This window comes from Pipistrellus kuhlii, unplaced genomic scaffold, assembly GCF_014108245.1.
Source record: "Pipistrellus kuhlii isolate mPipKuh1 unplaced genomic scaffold, mPipKuh1.p scaffold_m20_p_35, whole genome shotgun sequence".
NCBI lineage: Eukaryota > Metazoa > Chordata > Mammalia > Chiroptera > Vespertilionidae > Pipistrellus > Pipistrellus kuhlii.
Genome location: NW_023425535.1, coordinates 5670579 through 5691834, shown reverse-complemented (window position 1 = coordinate 5691834; position 21256 = coordinate 5670579). Strand labels below are relative to the sequence as shown.

The window sequence follows — 21256 nt, the reverse complement described above, 5'->3', positions numbered from 1 at the left end:
CATGTATTCTTTGTTTCTGACTGATCCTTTTTCATGTCTTTGATATTCTCACTCAGAACTTTGAAATTCTAAGTTCCTTGACATTCTCACTAGGTTCCTTTGAAACTTTCATTAAGATCTTTGAGCATCCTTATAACCAATGTTTTGAACTCTATATCTAGTAGTTTGCTTGCTTCCATTTCATATAGTTCTTTTTCTGTAGATTTCTTTTGTTGTTTCATTTGTAACATGTTTTCTTTTGCCTCTGCATTTTAGCTGTATTAGGTAGAGCACCTATGTCTCCCATTGTGCTTTGTGTAGTAGGTGTCCAGTTGGGCCCAGTGGCTTAGCCTCCCCAGTCACCTGAGTTGGACACTTTAGGTCACATGTGTCAAACACAAGGCCCCCGGGCCAAATCCGTCCCGCCAGGCCTTGCAATGTGGCCCGCACCGCGCTGTCATCACTGCACTCCGCTGCGTTTCCATCACAATGACAGTTTATGACTGTTCAGTAAACCATTCGGCCCGCGATTTAGGCTGGATTTTAGATTTTGGCCCCTTCTCTGATTGAGTTCGACACCCCTACTTTAGGTGCAACCCTGTGTGGTCTGTGTGTACTGTCCTTTTGTAGTTGAGCCTTGATTGCTGTTGGCATTACTGGGAGGAGTTGACCTCCAGGCCAGTGGGCTTTGAGGACCAGATATGACTATAGCAGAAGAGCTGCTGTGCATGAGACATCCCTATGGAGCAGTACTTGCCTCAATGGGGCTTTGGTGCTACCTGAGTCTGCTTCTTAAGTGTATTGCTGGTGGATGTGTTAGTGTTGTAATCTGCTTTGGTCTGAAGCTGTCTACTGGATACACTGGTTCTGGGGCCTTCTAAGAGGTACAAAGTCAGTCACTGCCTGTTCTCTGCCTGGGCCTCCTGGCACAATATACAGAGTGATCTGCAGATGGCTGCTACTTGTGCTGGGCTGGAGCTTCTCAAGAGATGCCAGCCTGTGAACCTTGGCAAGCTGTTGCTAGTGCCAGGCCTGGTGCCTACTTATCTGGAGGTATGGGGCACACTGAATCCAGCTGCTTCTCATTTGAGAGATTTTAGGAAAATTGAAGCCTGAGCCAGAACAGGCCATTTAGATGGAAAAGCCACTGCAAATAGCTTGATGGGGCTGCAGATTGGTTGGTGCCAGGGCAGGGGGTCATTAGTCAATGAAACTGGTTGAGGCAGCCAAGGCCATGGTCACTTTTCTGGCTGTGCTGCTTTTCTGGGCCTGGATCTAAAATATAACTGAGGCCTAGATGTTATCTTTAGGGATGAAAAGATCAAGGGGGAAGTCACCAGGGTGGGGCAAATAGTGTGGGTCAAGCTGATGGAAACTCAGATATGGTGCCTGCCTGTCTTCTCTGTCACTGGGGAGGTCTCAGCATAGGAGCAGTGGAGCAGTGACCTCTGCAAGCAAGTTTGTCTTAGAGAAAGCTAGCCACAGCTCACCCCCTTCTGTCAGACAATTTAGTTCTCCCTGTATGTCCCTGGATGCTTTCAAGCTGCTGTCCCTGGTCTGGAACTCAGAGGGAGTGAGTCCAAGTAAGTTCATGTGCCAGTGCTTTAAGAGAAACTGCTTGGGTTTTCAGGTGCCTTCACAGCCACAATCCCCACTGCTTTTTTTTTTTTTTTTTTTTTTTAAATATATTTTATTGATTTTTTACAGAGAGGAAGGGAGAGATATAGAGAGTTAGAAACATCGATGAGAGAGAAACATCGACCAGCTGCCTCTTGCACACCCCCTACTGGGGATATGCCTACAACTCAGGTACATGCCCTTGACCGGAATCGAACCTGGGACCTTTCAGTCCACAGACCAACGCTCTACCACTGAGCCAAACCGGTTTTGGCCCCACGGTTTTTTGTTGTTGTTTGTTTTGTTTTAAAAATATATTTTATTGATTTTTTACAGAGAGGAAGGGAGAGAGATAGCTAGAAATGTCGATGAGAGAAACATTAACCAATTGCCTCTTGCACACCCCCTACCAGGGTTGTGCCCGCAACCAATGTACATGCCCTTGACCGGAATCGAACCTGGGACTTTTCAGTTTGCAGACCGATGCTCTACCGCTGAGCCAAACCGGTTTTGGCTCGGCCCTACTGGTTTTTATAGCCCAAAGTTACAGGGTCTTTTCTTCCCAAGTCTGGAGCCCTGGGCTGAATGTTTGGTGTGTGGCAGGGACCCCTTACTCCTCATGGGAGGCCTCCACAGCCAAGACATGCCTCCGATTAAAAAGAGCACAGTGGGCCCTAGCTGGTTTGGCTCAGTGGACAGAGAGTCATCCTGTGGACTGAAGAGTCCTGGGTTTGGTTCTGGTCAAGGGCACATCACTGGGTTGTGTGCTTGATCCCCAGTAGGGGATGTGCAAGAGGCAGCCAATCAGTGATTCTCATCACTGATGTTTCTATCTCTTTTCCCTCTCCCTTTCTCTCTGAAATCAACAAAGATATGTTTAAAGCAACAACAACAAACAAAAACAGCACCGTGAGTGTCAGCTCAGCCCATTCTGTGCCTCCTCCCCTCCTACCAGTCAGTGTGATTTCCTCTTTTAGTCTCTAGTTGCAGGGCTTCCATTCATCTAGATTTCAGCTGGTTCTGAATGATGATTGTTCTGAATTTTAGTTGTAATTTTGTTGTGGTTGTGGGAGCATGTGAGTCCCACCTTTACCTTATGCTGCCACCATAGTTCTTCCTCTTATTATGATATTGTGTATACTACAGGCCTGGTGCACAAAATTTGTGCGTGAGGCGGGGGAAGGGGTGGGTCCCTCAGTCCAACCTACACCCTCTCCAATCTAGGAGTCCTCAAGGAAGCCCTCTCCAATCTGGGAGCCCTGACGGCTTAGGCTCACTCTCAGTGGTTCTCTGATCTCTGTGGGGCCTGGCCGCTCTGCGCCTGCTGCCCAGAGGCCCTCCGTGGCTGGGGTGGGATGCTTGTCTCGTAGCTGTGGCGATGAAGCAAGTATCTTGCCTGTCTGCGCCCGCTACCTAGAAGCCTTCTGCAACTAGAGCAGAATGCTTGCCTTATCACCGTAGTGAAGAGCAAGCATTCTACCAGGCAACTCACACTGCCCGCTCTCAGCGGCCACTCCCCGTACCCCCCCTTCCCCAAGGACTGGGGGACTTAGGCGGGGCTGAGGGTACTGGGTGCCACCATCTTGTGGCTATTTGACTGGGTGCCACCATCTTTGTGACAGAGTGATGGTTAATTTGCATATTATCATTTTATTAGATAGGACTAGAGGCTCATTGCATGAAATTTGTGCCCTGGGGGGGTGTCCCTCAGTCCAGCCTGCACCCTCTCCAATCTGGGACCCCTCGGTGTATGTCCGACTGCTGGTTTAGGCTTGATCCCTGGGCCTAAACCAGCAGTCAGACATCCCTCCCACAATCTGGGACTGCTTGCTCCTAACCACTTACCTTCTGGCTGCCTGATTGCCCCTAACCACTCTGCCTGCCAGCCTGATAGCCCCCTAACCACTTCCCTGCCAGCATGATTGACACCTAACTGCTCTCCTGCCAGCCTGATCACCCCCAACTACCCTTCCCTGCAGGCCTGGTCAACCCTAATTTCCCTCCCCTTCCGGCCATCTTGTGACAACATGGGTGCGGCCATCTTGTATTGGCCATCTTGTGATGATATGGGGTGGTCATCCTGTGACAACGTGGGGGTGACCATCTTGTGATGTGAGGGCATGAGGGTCAATTTGCATATTATCTCTTTATTATATAGGATTAAACCCTGTGATGTGTACATTATATCTGCATGACTCATCTATTTTATAACTGGAAGTTTATTATTCCCCGTCACCTTTTTTACCCATCCTACCACCCCAGCCATCTCTGGCAACCATCAGTTTGCTCTCTGTATCTATGAGTCTGTTTCTATTTTTAAATGTATAATTTTTATATTGTTGGTGTTCTTCAGGAGGCTCTGGTAATTTTTTCCTTCTAATTTTGCATACTTGTGTTTGGTGGCTACATTTTTTCTCTCTCATTAGAGTTAAATTGAGCAACTTCTTTAACTTTCTTTTGTCAACTCCCACCCTTTTCCTCATATACTTCTAAAAGTTAACTGAAGTGTTGATTTCTTAAAAAATAGATTATTCTTTGTTTTTTTTTCATTGAAATAGACTTTATAGTTACTTTGAATAATTCTTAAATATTTTTTCTCTTTCTGTTCTATACAAGTTTATACTTATAGAAACAAATTTTCTGATTTGTGCTCCATGAATAGCTCTTGAATATTTTTTATTGTTAAATTTGATTGTTTCCTTCCCTACTCTTTCAAAACTAACTTGAACCTTTCAATGAGCAGTTTGAAAACACAGGTATATTGAGGGTAGCTTAAGAAAATGAATTGGAGAGAGGCCATATAGGGCAATAGTTAAATTTCAGTCCTGGTCCCACTACTTATTAGTTGTGTGACCTTGGGACAAGTACTTAATCCCTCTATATTTACTTTTTTTCATTTGTAAAGATTATATTTACATCATCAAGTAGTTGTTATATAGGTATATATATGTCAAACCCTTAGAATACTGCCTAAGGCATTGGTTACCAACCTTTTAGACTTCACAGATCACCAGTGGTCCCCGGACCACCAGTTGGCAACCACTGGCCTAAGATATGGCACGAGCTACAAAGCCATTAGCTGCCATTGCTGTTGCTATTTCTGTGCTGCTACTACTACCCACCTCACCATATTGGTGCCACTGAGTTGGCTTCAGTAGTCTTGGTTCTTCACTATCTGTATGAACTTGGCTGAGGTACTTAATTACAAACCCCAGTTCCTTCATCTCTGAAATGGAAGTAAATGTCCCCAATCTGTGTTATAATGAAGTTAAATTATGATAATTCTTATAAACTGCTTAGCATAATGCTATGTGCATCCTGGTGTTAATAAAGTTAATCATTATCATTTAGGTCCCTCACAGTCATGCTTTCCCTTTTGTCTTCAGCAGGGACAGTTAAGTTCTTCCATCTTCCTGGTCCGAGAAGAAGGAGAGTTTCTGGCTCGGTCAGGGAGACAACGGCATAGCCTACTTTCCACAGGGGTTCCTGTCTTGGGCTATTGGCCTGAGCCAACCCCAAAACATCATTCATTTATATACACTGATGTCTGTTATGTGCCACACTCTGTGCTAGATGCTGAGAATTTCAAAAACAGTTTTTAATTTAATTTTTGAAATTATTTGCATTGCCCAAGTTTGCCATGCTCTTGCTGGTTGAGTTTGCTCATAACATTTAATAAGACCTAGTCCCTGCTTTCTCCAGTCTCATTTAGCTGTAAGCACAGTTCCCACACCTGCGGGCTCAGCCAGTCCTGCCTGAGGTGCGGAGTGGGCCTGCAGTCAGTGTGGCTAGTGTAGCTGCAGTGCTCAGTGTTCCAGAGCTCGAGCCCCGAGCAATGTGCCTGCAAGTCTGTCACCTTTTTCTTGACTCAGCTGTAAATCAGAACCTCTGCATTGTTCTCCTGTTTAGCATTCCAGTTCTCATAACAGGACTGGAAGCTTATTTCTTATATCTTGTTGGATCTTGCTCCAATTATTGTTCCTACCATTTATTTTTATTTTTATTTTTTTTTATTTCAGAAAGGAAGGGAGAGGGATAGAAACTTCAGTGATGAGAGAGGATCACTGATCTAGCTGCCTCCTGCACACCCCACATCGGGGATTGAACCCGCAACCTAGGCATGTGCCGCTGACTGGAATCAAACCAGGGATCCTTCAGTCTGCAGGTCAATGCTCTATCCACTGAGCCAAACAGGCCAGGGCCCCATTTTCTTTAATTTTAACCTTATTTTTAGCTTTCCCCCTGCATCTTAAAAATACTATTAGTACTCTGGTATTGATTAAATGCTGTTAACTAGGGTGAAGATTTTTTAAAAAAATCTTTATTATTGATAGTATTATAGATGTCTTCCCCTCTCCCCCAATTACTCCTTCCCACCCAGTTTCCACACCACCCCATACCTTCACCACCCTATTGTCTTTGTCCATGGGTTATTCATATAAATATAAGTCCTTTGGTTAATTTCTTCCCCCCCACACCCCCTTCCTCCTGAGATTTATCAGTCTGTTTGTTTATTTTAATTTCTTTTTCTGACCTTTAATTCTAAATAATAGCTTTGCTATTCATCACTTTGAATATTTCATTGCAGCTGTCTACATCCAAAGCAGAAGTGCAAGTTTTACCTTCCTATAAATGGAATGATGATATATGTACTTTTAAGTATCTGGATTCTTTTGTTTGAAGGATTTTATTAGATTAATCTGTGTTGCATATAACCACCAGCTCTTATTTTTTATTCCTGTGTTGTAGTCTATTATGTCAAAACTAGAGGCCCGGTGCATGAAAATTCATGCACTTGGGGATACCTCTGCGTTGCCTGTGCCCTCTCGCTGTCCAGGATCCCTCGGGGGATGTCCCCCTGTTGTCTTAGGCCCACTCCCTGGGGGATTGGGCCTAAGCTGGCAGTCAGACATCCCTCTGGCAGCTCAGGAGCCCTCAGGAGATGTCCAGCTAACAGCTTAAGCCACAGTAGGACACCCTTAGTGCTGCAGAGGAGGTGGGAGAAGTTCACTCCACAGCCGCTGCACTTGCAGCTGTCAGCCCAGCTTGTGGCTGAGCAGAGCTCCCCCTGTGGGAACTCACTGACCATCAGGGGCAGCTCCTCCATTGAATGTCTGCCCCCTGGTGGTCAGTGAGTGTCATAGCGACCAGCCATTCCCTGTCATTCTGCTGTTTGGGTCAATTTGCATATTACCCTTTTATTACATAGGATATTTAGGTGCGTTTATATTGGGTGCATATATTTTTTCAGTGATATATCATGTTGGATCAATCCCTTTGGTATTTTATAGTGACCTTTATTGTCTCTTGTGATAGCCTTCATTTTGAAGTCTATTTTTTCAGATATGAGTATCCAGCTTTTCTTTTTGTTTCCATTTGTATGGAAACTATTTTTCCCATCCTTCCTTTCATCCTGTGTGTCTTTTGTTCTGAGTGGATCTCTTGTAGACATAAATAGTTGGGTCTTTTTTTGTATTCATTCAGCTACTTGAGATCTTTTGATTGGGTCATTTAATCTATTTACAGTTAAGGTTATTATTGATAGGAAGCTATTGCCATTTTTTAATGCTATGTCTGTTTCTATCTCTCTTGTAATGCTATTTTGGTGGCAATGAATGCCTTTAGTCTACTTTTGTCTAGTAATCTCTTTACTTTTGCCTTAGATTTTTAAATGATAGCATTGATTGAAAGAGCATTCTTGTTTTCAGGTTCTTGCTTTCCATTACTTTGAATATTCATGCCAATTGCTGAATTGCTTCTGTTGAGAGATCTGCTGATAGCCTTATGGGAACTCCTTTGTAGGTGACTGTTTCTGTCTTGCTGCCTTTAAGATTTTCTCTGTGTGTTTAACATTTGCCATTTTAATTATGATGTGTCTTGGTGTGGGTCTCTTTGTGTTTATTTTGTTTGGGACCTTGTGCTTTCTGAACTTTTGTCACATTTTTCTTAACCAGGCTAGGGAACCTGTCTGTCATTATTTCTTCAAACAGGTTCTCTGTCCCTTGTTCATTTTCTTCTCCTATGATGTAGATGTTAAGTTTCATTTTATCCTAACATTCCCTTAAACTATCTTCCTGCCTTTTAATTATTTTGTCTTTGTTCTGTTTTGAGTGATTTCCCCCCTATTTTGTCTTGTCATTCACTGATCCTACCCTCTGTTTTGTCCCATTGACTGGGAATTCCTTCCAGTGTATTCTGCATTTCAGATATGACATTCTTCATTTTTGACTGATTATTTTTTCATGGTTTCTATATCCTTCATGCTGCTGTTCTCACATTATTCTGAATTCTCTGTCTGATAAATTGCATGCCTCCATTTCATTTAGCTCTTTTTTTGGAGTTTCCTCCTGTTCTTTCATTAGGGACTTATTTCCCCATCTTGAATGTCTCTGCGTTTATGTCTGTTTCAGATAGTAATTCTATGAATCCCAGTCTTGGAGGGATGACTTGTAGATTCCAGAAGTGCAATCTTGATCTCTTCACCTGGGTACTCTAGGAGTGACTCTTATGTGGTTTGTTTGGACCTTCCTGTTGTAATTGGGCCTTGATTGCTGATGGCCCTTTCCTGGTAGAGATCGACCCTCAGGCTGGGTCACTATGAGGCTCACCTCCGACCATGGTATGTAAACTGCTATGCAGGTGCAGTCTTGAGGTGTCTTGATGGGCTCAGTGGCACAATCATTAACCCTTCAGGCTGGGTGTCTTTAGAGGTAAACCTTTATTACCATGTGTGTGATGGTATACTTGGGCTTCTCCCCAAGGCAGGCTTGTTCCCAGTAGGACAGGGCTTACTGGGCCACCTTTGGGCATGCCATTTGATGGTTTAGTTGGTTGGATTTCTGGTGTGGTCTGAGGCCTAGCATTCGTTGTGATGGTTTGTGAGTCCTTTGGGTTTCAGATGCAGCAGGTTGCTGTCAGATGCTGTATGTAACTGGTCTTGGGCTGCCTGTGTGTAGTCACCATTCTGTTCACTGTTTGTGTCTGCCTCTGCCAGACCTGTGTGTTCATGGGAGGGACCAGTCTATGTAAATGAATTGACTTCTTTTAGCTTAGAGCTGGGGGCAGGTCTGTGGTGCTTCTGAGGCTCCTTGAGCTCTGCCTCCACCGTCAGCTACTCCTTCCCCCTGAAGTTGCCTGGTCTTCCTCCAATGCCTTCAGAACAAAGTCTTTTTCTTTTTTTTTTTTTAATCCTTATTGCTCAGATTATTACAATTGTTTCTCATTCCCCCCCCCCCCCCCAATAGCTCCCTTCCATTTGGTTCCCACCCCACCCTCTGCCCCCTCCCCCCTCTCCCCCACCATTGTCCTCATCCATAGTTGTACGATTTTAATCCAGTCTCTTCCTGAACCCTCCACACTCCTTTCCCTCTGCTAATTATAAATCCACACCCTTTCTTTGCCCCTGATTTTATTATATTTACCAGTTTATTCTGTTCCTCGTATTTTTAATTCACTTAATTTTTAGATTCACTTGTTGAATATATATGTATTTGTTGATCATAATTTTTATCTTTTTTCTTCTTCCTCTTCTTAAAGAATACCTTTCAGCATTTCATATAATACTGGTTTGGTGGTGATGAACTCCTTTAGCTTTTTCTTATCTGTGAAGCTCTTTATCTGCCCTTCAATTCTGAATGATAACTTTGCTGGATGCAGTAATATTGGTTGTAGGTTCTTGCTATTCATCACTTCGAATATTTCTTGCCACTCCCTTCTGGTCTACATAGTTTCTGTTGAGAAATCAGCTGACAGTCGTGTGGGTACTTCCTTATAGGTAACTAACTTTTTTTCTTGCTGCTTTCAAGATTCTCTCTTTGTCTTTTTCCCTTGGCATTTTAAATATGATGTGTCTTGGTGTGGTCCTCTTTGGATTCCTTTTGTTTGTGGTTCTGTGTGCTTCCTGGACTTGTAAGTCTATTTCTTTCACCAGGGAAGTTTTCTGATATTATTTCTTCAAATATGTTTTCAGTATCTTGCACTCTCTCTTCTTCTGGCACCCCCATAATTCTGATGTTGGTATGCTTGAAGTTGTCCCAGAGGCTCCTTACACTATCTTCAACTTTCTGGATTCTTTTTTCTTCTTGCTTTTCCAGAAGAGTGTCCTTTGGCTCTTTGTATTCCAAATCTTTGACCTGATTCTTGTGTTTCTCCAGTCTGCTGTTGGATCTCTATATAATATTTTTTATTTTGGTCAGTTTATGTTTAATTTCTATCCAATAGTTGGACCTCATTAAATTTATCAGCCTTTTCTAGGAAATTCTTGAAAAACCTTATAACCGTGGTTTTGAACTCTATATCCAGTCTTTTGTTCTCCATCTCTTTCGTTTGAGATCTGTTTCCTTGTCTCGGCATTTTCGCTGCTTCCCAGAGTGGATAGGAATGGCTTTGTGTGTTTGGTGCCCTATATGGCCCAGTGGGTAGGCCTCCCCAGTTACCCGAGGTAAACCTCTTGGTGCTCTTCTTTGTGGACTGCGTGTACAGTCTTGTTGTAGTTAAGTCTTGATTGTTGTTAGTATCCCTGGGAGGAATTGACCTTCAGGCCAATTGGATATAAGTATCACCTGTGTCTACTCTGGAATACCTTCTGTATTATAGATAGTCTTATAGGATCAGACTTGCAAAATTGCAAAAGCCTCTGCGCTTAGCTTGGATGGGGTGGAATCTCAGGGTTGAGCTGACAGTTTTGGCTTCCTGTCAACCCTGCCCTGGTGCGCTTGCCTGAGTTTCCGCCTGACCTCTGCCTTCCATGGCTCCCCTGAGTTTCTACCTGACTGTCCAGATTCCCCATGCAAAGGTGTGGGTGCCCCAAGGTCTCTCCTGGAATTGAGTTGGGTCTCTGTAGTCTGGAGCTTTTGACTCCTTCCACTATAGAGAGGCCGTGACAACCTCCGGGGTCAGACCTCTCTGTGCGCATTCACTCGTGCGCCACTGTAGACCCTGCCCGCTGCAGCTCCTGGCTCCCTCAGTCTCCCAGTCTCGGAGTCTCCAGGTGCCTTCCTCTACAGTCTGGACTCCCCCCTTATGAGCCTGGGTCCACGGAATTTCGGCCGGGGTTGGAGTTCAGTACAGTCGGAAAGGGTTCAGTGCAATCGGGGGCTTCCTTTCCCCTCCCACCAGCCAGGCATTCGGCCTCATTTCCTCTCTGTGCACGCGTCATCCTACCTCAGCGCTTTGCGGCTCCCAATCCAATCCGTGAGCCTCTCTCCTTTCTAGTTGTAGACTTCCCACTCCGCCAGCTTTCCTGTGTTTTTGGATGATGTCCGTTCTGATTTTAGTTGTTGTTTTGAAATTGTTGTGCGAGGCGGCAGCTAAGGTGTTTACCTAGGCCGCCATCTTGGTTCTCTCCCAGAACAAAGTCTTTAGAGTGGACCCAGGCTAGCCTAGCTCTGGCTAGTGTCTTGCCCCGCTTAGATATTACAGTCAAGCACTTCATGAGTGGAAATTAGTTTCTGCTTCAAAGCCAAACTCCTCAGTCTCTTCCAGAGACTTCAACTCTCGTTCCCCCTAAGGTGTCCTGCTGCAGGCTCAGGCTGGCTCTGCCTGCAGTCTTCTCTGCAGGAGCAGTTGCAGCTGCCCTGGGCTCGGGGTTGAGGAAAAGCATCTCTGGGTGAGGATGTTGCCAGCCCAGCTCGCAGGAGGGCTAAGCACTCCCTCCTGGTCCCACACTTGAAATGGCCCGTTCTGAGCTGCTCCCCTTCCCCCACAGAACTGTGATTGGTGAGGGAACCCATTGGGGATATCTGGAACTTCACAGAGCCAAACCAGCCTCGTTTCGGGATTGGGGTTTGCATCCTGAAGGACAGGAAGACAGATTCTATCTCGACTTCCCAAGGCTGCCTGGCTGAACTCACAGAGAACCCAGATCAGCCTCTCAACAGCGCAGTTACAAAGCCCAACACTTGCTCATCCATCTTCCCGACAGAAGTCTTCTCAGGGGATACAGTCCAAAAATCCCAGCTCTGCGTGGAATCAGTGTCCGCATGCCACAGGTCCAAGCAGGAGGGGTTAGAAAACAGCCCCGTGCAGGACTCAGACCTCTCCCAGCTCTAGTCTCAGCAAAACGGGGCTGACATTCCCAGCTCCACTAGTCCTCTCAACTCTCCGCAGTGCAGGCCCCACACCCCAACCTGCCTGCTCCTCTGTGCGCTAACCCCACAGGACTGAGTAGTCGGGGAGATTCCACAAGTGAGGGAAGAGGTTCCAACCTCGCACCTGAGGTGGGAGAATCCTTTCCTATTTCCCCAAGCCAAGCAGGTTAGTCACTCTGCGGCTCTGCACAATGCCTTTCAGGAAAGTAGAGGGTCCTTCAGGATCATTGCTGTGCAGCCCACAGGCCCCTCAATGAATTGAACATTGCAGTGCAGCCTTTCCAGAAGTCAGACCCCAGAGGGAACGTCTCGCTGGGCTGTTCTTTCACTGGGAGGGTGGTTTCTATGGTTCCCTCTGCTTATGAAATACGTTATGTGGGCTCTTATTTCACTCTCTGCTGCTCTGGGTTTGGGACCCCTGCGTGGTGTTGAGACCCCACATCTCAAGGGGAGGGAGCTTTGCAGGCAATATCACTGGGCTTCTCAGCTGGAGCACTTGCTCCAAGGGCTCCAACTTTCCACGACTCCCTTCTTGCTAGTCTATATGTTGTTTCTTCAGTGCTCCTTAGAGATATGTCCATTTAGCTACACTTCTCTTGGTTTCTCAAGTTGATTGTGCAGTATGTTAGCTGTAAACCCACGCCCTGACTGGGAGCAAGTGCATGCAGCCTCCAGTTCTCTGCAGCCGTCTTCAGTCATTGAGGCTTTGCTTTAGTAAATGTATGTTCTCAGTAGATTGTTTTCTGTTACAAAGAAGTATTAATGTAAAAACATTCAAACCTGTAAAGAAATTTTGGTGAGCCACTCTGCCAACAATTTCCGGGAAGCACAATCTCAATGAATTGGGGATAATGCTCCAAAGCAGTGGTTGCCAACAGGTGGTCCGTGCGGTCTGAAAGGTTGGAAACCGCTGCTCCAGAGAATGGTGTTTTTTGTTCACCTTGTTTTATACAAAGGAGGAGTGGGTTATGTTGTTGCAGAAGATCAAAGAAATACCAATCATGTTTCCTAGAGAACGGGAGGGACCCCGTTTATTAATATTAGTGGACTATGGGAATAATTTCCAAATCAGAGTGAAGAAACACAGAAGGCTTCACTTTTAAAAAAATATATATTTTATTGAATTTTACAGAGAGGAAGGGAGAGAGATAGAGAGTAGAAACATGGATGAGAAACATCCATCAGCTGCCTCCCGTACACCCTCTACTGGGGATGTGCCTGCAACCAAGGTACATGCCCTTGACCTGAATCGAACCTGGGACCTTTCAGTCCACAGACCAAGGCTCTATCCACTGAGCCACATTGGTTAGGGCAGAGGACTTCACTTTTTATAATCTTCTGGGGTCTTTGTCTTGCAGTTATGGTCCTGCCCCTTTTTGTGGGCTTACAGGAAGGCTCCCAGGTTTTGGGGGTCCCCAGGCCATATCCAATGATCTGTCCTGGGGCCAGCGATAATGATCCCTCCCCCCCCCCCCCCCAGGGCAGTGCACTGTTCACAGTTTTTATGACCTGATACACCTTGTAAGACCAGTTTTCTCCTCAATATAAACTGTTCTGAAAATTTGTAAGCCATCTAGTTATACCTATATAGTGTAACATGACACACCAAAAAAGTTGAAGAAACTTTAAAAATAAGGTTCTTGTCTTTTTTAGCACTGAATTCTTTCCCCCCTTTTGACATTTGAATAAGTGATAGTTACATACATCCCAATTCATCTTGAACTTGGAGAAAGCTGATATAATGTCATAACAAATCATCACTATGGTTGGAGAGAAACTGAACCTTCAGAAAGAGTTGAACACTTACAATGAAGAAAAATATTTTAAAATGTAAAATACTAATAATTAAAGTGAATACATTTCAAAAACTAATGAAAAACAGACTATTAAGCAGATAGGTAATTATACTTTAATTCATTAAGCATTTCAAAATAGCCTGAAAATTAAATTGTATGACTTTAGTCTAATTCATTCCCTGCATAAAGTGGACAAGATTATAACTTTGAATGCATATTGGAATTTCTTATATTTTTAATGTCATTAATAAATCGAAGAAAGAATTTCTACAGTTAGCCAAGATGAAAAAAACCCCCACAGTGTTATGACATTAAATGTAAATGATCCCAATACACCAGATTGGATAAAAATGCTAGATTCTATAAGTTTCTAATAAACTAATTGTAAATATAAAGAAACAGGCCAATTAAAGGTAAAAAGCTAGAAAGACACCGTGATTACGTAAATCAAATCTGGAAAGATTAAATTAATATCAAAGTAAATTTCAGAGCATATAATATTAACAGGGATCAAGAAAGTCAAATTACAGATATAAAAGTTAATTTATCAAAAACACAATGATCCTAAACATTTTTGAAATATATTTTTATTGATTTCAGAGAGGAAAGGACAGGGTGAAAAGAGAAACTTCAATATGAGAAAGAATCATTGATTGGCTGCCTTCTGCATGTCCCCATGTAGGGACTGACACACCAGCATGTGCCCTGGCCCTGACCTCAACATGAAGTCCATTGGCAATAGATTAGGGAGGTGGGAAAAACTAAACGGCATTGGGAGTGGGGCGGGGAGAACCTCTGGGATTGGATAGAAAGTAAAATGATAGACACATTTCTTAGGTGAGTACAGGATAGTTAACAGTCAACAACTAACAGGATAGCAATGATAATGAAGGAATTTGTGATATCTGTTCTGTGCCCAGGCATATTAGGTTGTGCCCCAAGGGGTCCAGAAAAAGGGGAGTTACAAGTTACCCAGACATTTCAAGGATATGTTATCTTAGATGAAAAAAACAAAACAAAAAGCCAGATAACAGGCTCAGTTAAGGTAAAGGCTGAGCTTGTCTGGGAAGATACAGCCCTAGGAGTGACTACCCATCATCACTGCTTTTATTTTAATTTCAGACCATCATCCTTTGTGAGGACTTTATAGAGTCTGCAAGACTGCCATGCAGGCCTCCCCTGAGCCATCAGGCCAGCATGTGGCCCTCCCATCCACAGAACTCACTGGGGATTTCCTCACTTTCATTTTTATGTTTTCTTTCAGATTGGGCTTTTTCTTTGTTTCTCTTGCTATTGTCCTTTGTTTCTCCCCTTCCTCTCACCCCTTGTTTGTATAGTTGAGAAACAATTCCATTCCTTCTTATCTTGGTAAAGGCTTAGCCGGACAAGACAAGATTGCATGTTTGCTCTGAGGTACTATGGGTTAATTAGCTGTGACTTTGTTTCCTCCTTTCACTGGACCCCCTGACTACACTTCTGAGCATGGTGTGGTTCTGTTTAGAATAGGTGGTATTGGGGGGATAGCTCTGCCTTAGGCTCTCCTTCCTGTGTCTTTAGAACTTGTTGTATCTTGTCCTGGCTCTTTCTACCCTGCTGAGGTGTAGTATCTTTTCAGGGCTCAGACCCTTCCTTCAACTTGGAATTAAACAGGTTCTGGTGTCCATGCCAAATTGGATATTTCTATCCAAACTAGAAGATAGTTATTAAAATTTTCAAGGTTTACTCCTTCACCCATTTTTCTCATTATTGCTTCCAGGAAATGTAATCAGGCGAGGATAGGAGCCAGACCATACTGCATACTATACAGAATGTTTCTGGCCACTACTTTCTTTCTTTCTTCTTTTTTTTTTTTAAATAATGGATGTGAGTCACCATCGTTAGTTTATTAACTTTTTAAAAAATATATATATCATTGATTTTGTACAGAGAGGAAGGGAGAGAGATAGAGAGTTAGAAACATCGATGAGAGAGAGTCATCGATCAGCTGCCTCTTGCACACCCCCTACTGGGGATATGCCTGCAACCTAGGTACGTGCCCTTGACCGGAATCGAACCCGGGACCCTTTAGTCCCCAAGCCGACGCTCTATCCATTGAGCCAAACCGATTTCGGCTCTTTTTTTTTTTTTTTTTTAATTAATTTTCCCCATCATCATTGATCCCCTCTGTACCCTCCTCTATCCATTCCTCTCCCCCTGCAATCTCTATACTGTTGTCCTTATCCATGAAATTTTTTTCTTTTTTTTCCTTTTTTTGCTCAATTTCTCTACCTTCCAGTAACCCTCCCCTCCCCCCACAGCTGTTTAGTTTAAACAGTTTCTTGTTTGCAGCTGGTGGTTTTTGTTCATTTTTTGTTTGTTTGTTTGTTTGTTTTAAATCCTCACCAGAGGATATGTTTCCATTGATTTTATTTTTTAAAAAATATATATATTTTATTGATTTTTTACAGAGAGGAAGGGAGAGAAATAGAAAGTTGGAAACATCCATGAGAGAGAAACATCAATCAGCTGCCTCCTGCACATCCCCCACTGAGGATGAGCCCCCACAACCATGGTACATGCCCTTGACCTGAGTCAAACCTGGGACTGACCTTTCAGACCACAGGCCGATGCTCCATTCACTGAACCAAACCAGTTAGGGCTGTTTCCATTAATTTTAGGGAGAGAGGACAGAAGAAAGAAAAACATGGATGTGATAGAGAAATATCGATTGGTTGGGGATTGAAACCGCAACCTGGAGTATGTGCCCTGAACAGGATTTGTACCATGACCCTTCAGTGCACACAATGCCGCTCCAACCAACTGAGCCACGTGGCCAGACCAGCTGGATTTTTGGCTAAAAAAAAAAATACACACTTTCACACCTACATACATATGTATGTGTATTTTTCCTTTTTATTAGTTATTGGGGACAGGAAATTCGATGATTCTGCTTCAGCCTACCATCTTTACTTGAAAGTCTGTGTGATTTCCTAAATATTATTTTTGACATAACACATATGCACTTTAAAACTGATAATTCTAAAGGTCAGGGATGATTTGGAACCAAATTTTTAACTAAATAAAATTAACAAATTAAAAACAATATAAGATACTAAGCTTAAAAATATCAATGACCTTAAAGCATGCATATTTCTTTCATTTGCATTCTCTTGGGTATGCTTTTATAAAATTTGTATATAACTGCAATAAACATATAATGACCGTATTTTAATGTTAGGGTAAACATTTTAATATTTTTTATCTCATCTTTTTAACCTCATCATATGTCATATCATAATTTATTAAACAGTTACTCAAATAGAAGACGTTGTTTCTAGTTTTATGTCTTTGTGTGTGCATTTAACCTTTTTGTGTTTATTGTATTACCTTTAAAATAGAAAGGTTCAGATTAATGGACTAATCAACTTTATTAAATCATTATACTTCTTACACTGGCACTAAACAGAGTCTATTTATATTACTGGATAAAAATTATTTTGAGATTGTTGCCTAAAATGACAGCTGAGCCCTAACAGGTTCCGCTCAGTGGATAGAGTGTCAGGTGCCTGTAGATTGAAAGGTCCCAGGTTTGTTTCTGGTCAAGGACATGCACCTTGATTGTGGGCAAATCCCCAGTAAGGGGTGTGCAGGAGGCAGCTGATCGATGATTCTCATTGATGTTTCTAACTCTCTATCCCTATCCCTTCCTCTCTGTAAAAAATCAATAAAATATATTTTTTTAAAATGACAGCTGATATCTCAGCCTTTAATGCTATCAGATTTTTGGGGCTATTGTATTCTTTCTTACATCCTTCTAATGACTTGAATAATGAAAGTTTAAAAAAATGTATTATAGTCCCTATAAGATAATGTATGCTTATAAAAAAAAAAAATCACATGTTAGTGTTTTTAAAGGAGATAGTACCCAAAGTGAAAAAAATATTTTGGGTAAAAATTAAAAGATATGCTATAGAAGTATGTTTTTTGTTGCTGTTTTTAATAGTCTTTGGTATTCTAATTTTATTATTGATCTTGCTATCATCCATAGTCTAGGTTTATAAAAGTGTTCATTAAGAGTCTTATAAGAATCATGAGTAGCTTTTGGGCTTTGCCACATTTAATTATGTAAGAATTCTAGAGGCCCGGTGCATGAAATTCGTGTATGGTGTGTTGGGGATGTCCCTCGGCCCATCCTGCACCCTCTTCAATCTGGGACCCCTCGAGGGACTGCCTGTTTAGGCCTGATCCCACCAGGACCGGGCCTAAATGGGAAGTCGGACATTCTTCTCACAATCCAGGACTGCTGGCTCCCAACTGCTCACCTGCTTGCCTTCCTGATTGCCTCTAACCACTTCTGCCTGCCAGCCTGATCACCCCCTAACCACTTCCCTGTCAGCCTGATTGATGTCTTACTGTTCCCCTGACAGCCTGTTTGCCCCCAACTTCCCTCCTCTGCTGGACTGATCACCCACTACTGCCCTCCTTTGCAGGTCTGGTCCCACCAACTTATGTGGTGGCCATCTTGTGTCCACATGGGGGCAGCCATCTTGTGTATTGGAGTGATGATCAATCTGCACATTACTCTTTCATTAGATAAATAGAGGCCTGGAGCATGGGTGGGGGCCAACTGGTTTGCCCTGAAAGGGTGTCCTGGATCAGGGTGGGTGGGGATTCCTTTGGGGTGTGGCGTGGCCTGGGTGAGGGGCCTGTGGTGGTTTGCAGGCTGGCCATGCCCCCCTGGCGACCCAAGTGGAGGCCCTGGTATCTAGGATTTATTTATCTTCTGCAATTGAAACTTTGTAGCCGGGAGCGGAGCCAAGCCTTCTGCTTGTTCTGTGGTGGCAGCCATTTCTGTTGGGATTTATTTAACTTCTATAATTGAAACTTTGTAGCCTACTTGGGCCAGCCAGGGTGTGCAGAAAGCTTGGTGTCCTCCATCGCAGGGGAAACCCAAGCCTCCCTCCTGATCTCTCTGTGGCCGAATCCATCTTGGGTTAATTTGCATACTCATGCCTGATTAGCATTTGGGCGTGTCTTATTGGTGAAGCAGAGTTATGGTTAATTTGTATATTACTCTTTTATTAGGTTGGATGCATTCATATTATGTAACAATCAATATAATTATCCTTATTTAGGAATGTTTAATCTATTTTTATTCTCTCCTCAGATTCTGTCAAATTTTAAGAACAAATGTACTTTATAGCTCATGGAAGAAAAAACACAAATCAAGACATATTTGGGTTCCAAGTTGCCAAAGTATGGAACAAAATCTGTAAGAAGTACACTGCAGCCAATGCCAACTGGGACACCTGTTAATTTATTGGGAACTTCCAAAACTAGCAGCATCAAAAGTTACATAAAAAATAATGGCTCTGATTGTCCATCATCCCATTCATTTAATTGGAGAACAGCAGCTAAATACCAGCTTAGTGCACCAAGTGCTGAGGAACCTAACGATACTCAAAGTTCACATGATAAAGTAATTGATCCTGCAAAACATCCACCTGCTCAAGGAATGTTTGCTAAAAATGGGATAAAGGGAGATATGAAAGGTGTTTCTTTTCCATCAAACTTAGCAAAGCCATCTACCATGTTTGTGTCATCTACAGAGGAATTAAAACAAAAGTCTTTGTCTGGACCATCCAGTTTGGGTAAATTCACCAAAGGCACAATATTAGGAAGGACTTCATATTCTCTAGTCAGTGCTCCAACATCGCAGTTGAGTGGGTTTTATGTAAATCGATCAGCTAGTAGCATACAGAGGCCTAGAGCAAACTCCTGTGCTACCAGAAGCAGTTCTGGAGAAAGCTTAGCACAATCCCTAGATAATATTAAATCTCTTACTTGTGAAAAAATGGTAAGGTCACAGAGTTTTTCACATTCCATTCAGAATTCATTCTTTCCACCTTCATCTATAACCAGATCACATTCCTTCAATAGAGCTGCAGATCTTAAGCCTTATCAGAATCAACATCTACCCATTAGAATACCTCTGAGGACAAGTATGCTAACAAGAAATTCCCAGCAGTCTGAACTTCTCAATGGGCATGAACATTTAGGGTATGGATTTAATAGGCCTTATGCTGCTGGTGGAAAGAAGTTGGCGTTATCAAATGGCCCAGGTGTAGCTTCCACTGGGTATAGGATGGTCCATCCCTCTCTACTGAAATCTAGCAAATCTCCATTTTCTGGGACTATCACAGTTGATGGTAATAAAAATTCACCTGCTGGCACATGTGTAGAGGAAGATACTGAACTTTTGGCTAAGGACAGAGCTACCAACAAGGACCCAGGACTAATTGAAAATAATAGTGATAGAACAGAAAATGGCCAGACCATGAAGCATGATGCTAAAATTAGATACCTGAGTGATGATGTGGATGACATTTCCTTATCTTCTTTGTCATCTTCTGATAAGAATGATTTAAGTGAAGACTTTAGTGATGATTTTATTGACTTAGAAGACTCCAACAGAGCTACAGTAATTCCAGAGGAAAATTCTCACAAAGAAGAAAAACATAAAAATACACCACCAATGGATATATTTGGTTCCCCCACGGAAAATGAAAAATCCTTCAGTAAAGCTGATGAGTGGATGGATAAAAGTGTTTCTGGTAAATATTAATATCCTTAAGTTTATTTGCTTTCTCCTAGATTATATAACTGAAGTTATATTTAGGATTATCTTCTGATTAATTCCATAAAACTATCAATTTCATATAGGATGGATCTAGATAAAATAGAAATGTGGCAACATTTTTATTTCTTGTGACTTTTGTTCCCCATCCTATTTTTCACTTTATGTATAACATCAATGAAAACATTATCCTAAAGTTTCTTACCTTTTTCTGTTTTGGCTGTCCCACACAGGCTTATTCCTACCTACTTCAAAAAGCTCCCTGTCCCCACTTCTTCCAACAGGTGGCATGCCATTTTAAACCATCTCTTTTCTTAGGGGTAGTAAATCATTGCTATTTGTTAAGAGTGAAGTTATACTGCTGAAACCGGTTTGGCTGGTGGTAGAGCGTCGGTCTGTGGACTGAAAGGTCCCGGGTTCGATTCCGGTCAAGAGCATGTACCTTGGTTGCGGGCACATCCCCGGTAGCGGGTGTGCAAGAGGCAACTGGTTGATGTTTCTCTCTCATCGACGTTTCTAGCTCTCTATCTCTCTCCCTTTCTCTCTGTAAAAAATCAATAAAATATATTTTAAAAAAAAAAGAGTGAAGTTATACCAAAGGTAAATGAGCAGTTATGTCTAATCTAAAGAATTTTCTTATCCTAGGAAATTTTAATTTTTTTAATGGAAGACTTAGATTTCTTGTTATAGCAAGCTTTTTATAGTTAATGTTTTAAAGAATATGTATTTATTGGTTTCAGAGAGGAAGGGAGGAGAGAGAGAAAAATATCAACAATTAGAGGAAATCATTGATTGGCTGCCTCCTGCACGATTCCCTACTGGGTATCGAGCCTACAACTCTGGCATGTGCCCTTGACCGTAATCAAACCTGGGACCCTTCACTTCATAGGCTGATGCTCTATCTCCTAAGCCAAACCAGCCAGAACTATAGTTTATACTTTCAGAAAAACCTTTATTTTTTTTAATTGAGGAAACTGAGATGGCACATGTTAAACATTTATTTTTGGTTATCTTAGCACTAAAAGCCACAGAAAATTTATCTGTGTGCCCATATAGTCTGAAAATAGAACAATTTGAAGGGTAAGGCATGTGGCCTGGTCAAGGCACTAGGCCATACTTAGAGATGTACAGAACCTGTGACTGCCTGAGAATCTTCTGTT

General features: G+C 42.7%; 1 protein-coding gene across 18 annotated transcripts in view; it reads left to right on the top strand.

The window, feature by feature from the left end:
• Window positions 1-21256, top strand: part of CCSER2 (coiled-coil serine rich protein 2) — a 153434-nt gene that overhangs the window by 27931 nt on the left and 104247 nt on the right. For 17 of the 18 annotated variants that reach the window (XR_004992058.2, XM_036461180.2, XM_036461179.2 and 14 more), the window contains one exon: window positions 18627-20073. The exons of the other annotated variant lie outside the window; for it this stretch is intronic. Coding sequence is in view for 16 of the 17 variants with exons in the window: in XM_036461180.2 (XP_036317073.1) it covers window positions 18666-20073 (1408 nt within the window). In the remaining variant the exon portion in view is untranslated. The remainder of the gene's footprint in view (window positions 1-18626; window positions 20074-21256) is intronic. 18 annotated transcript variants of the gene reach the window in all.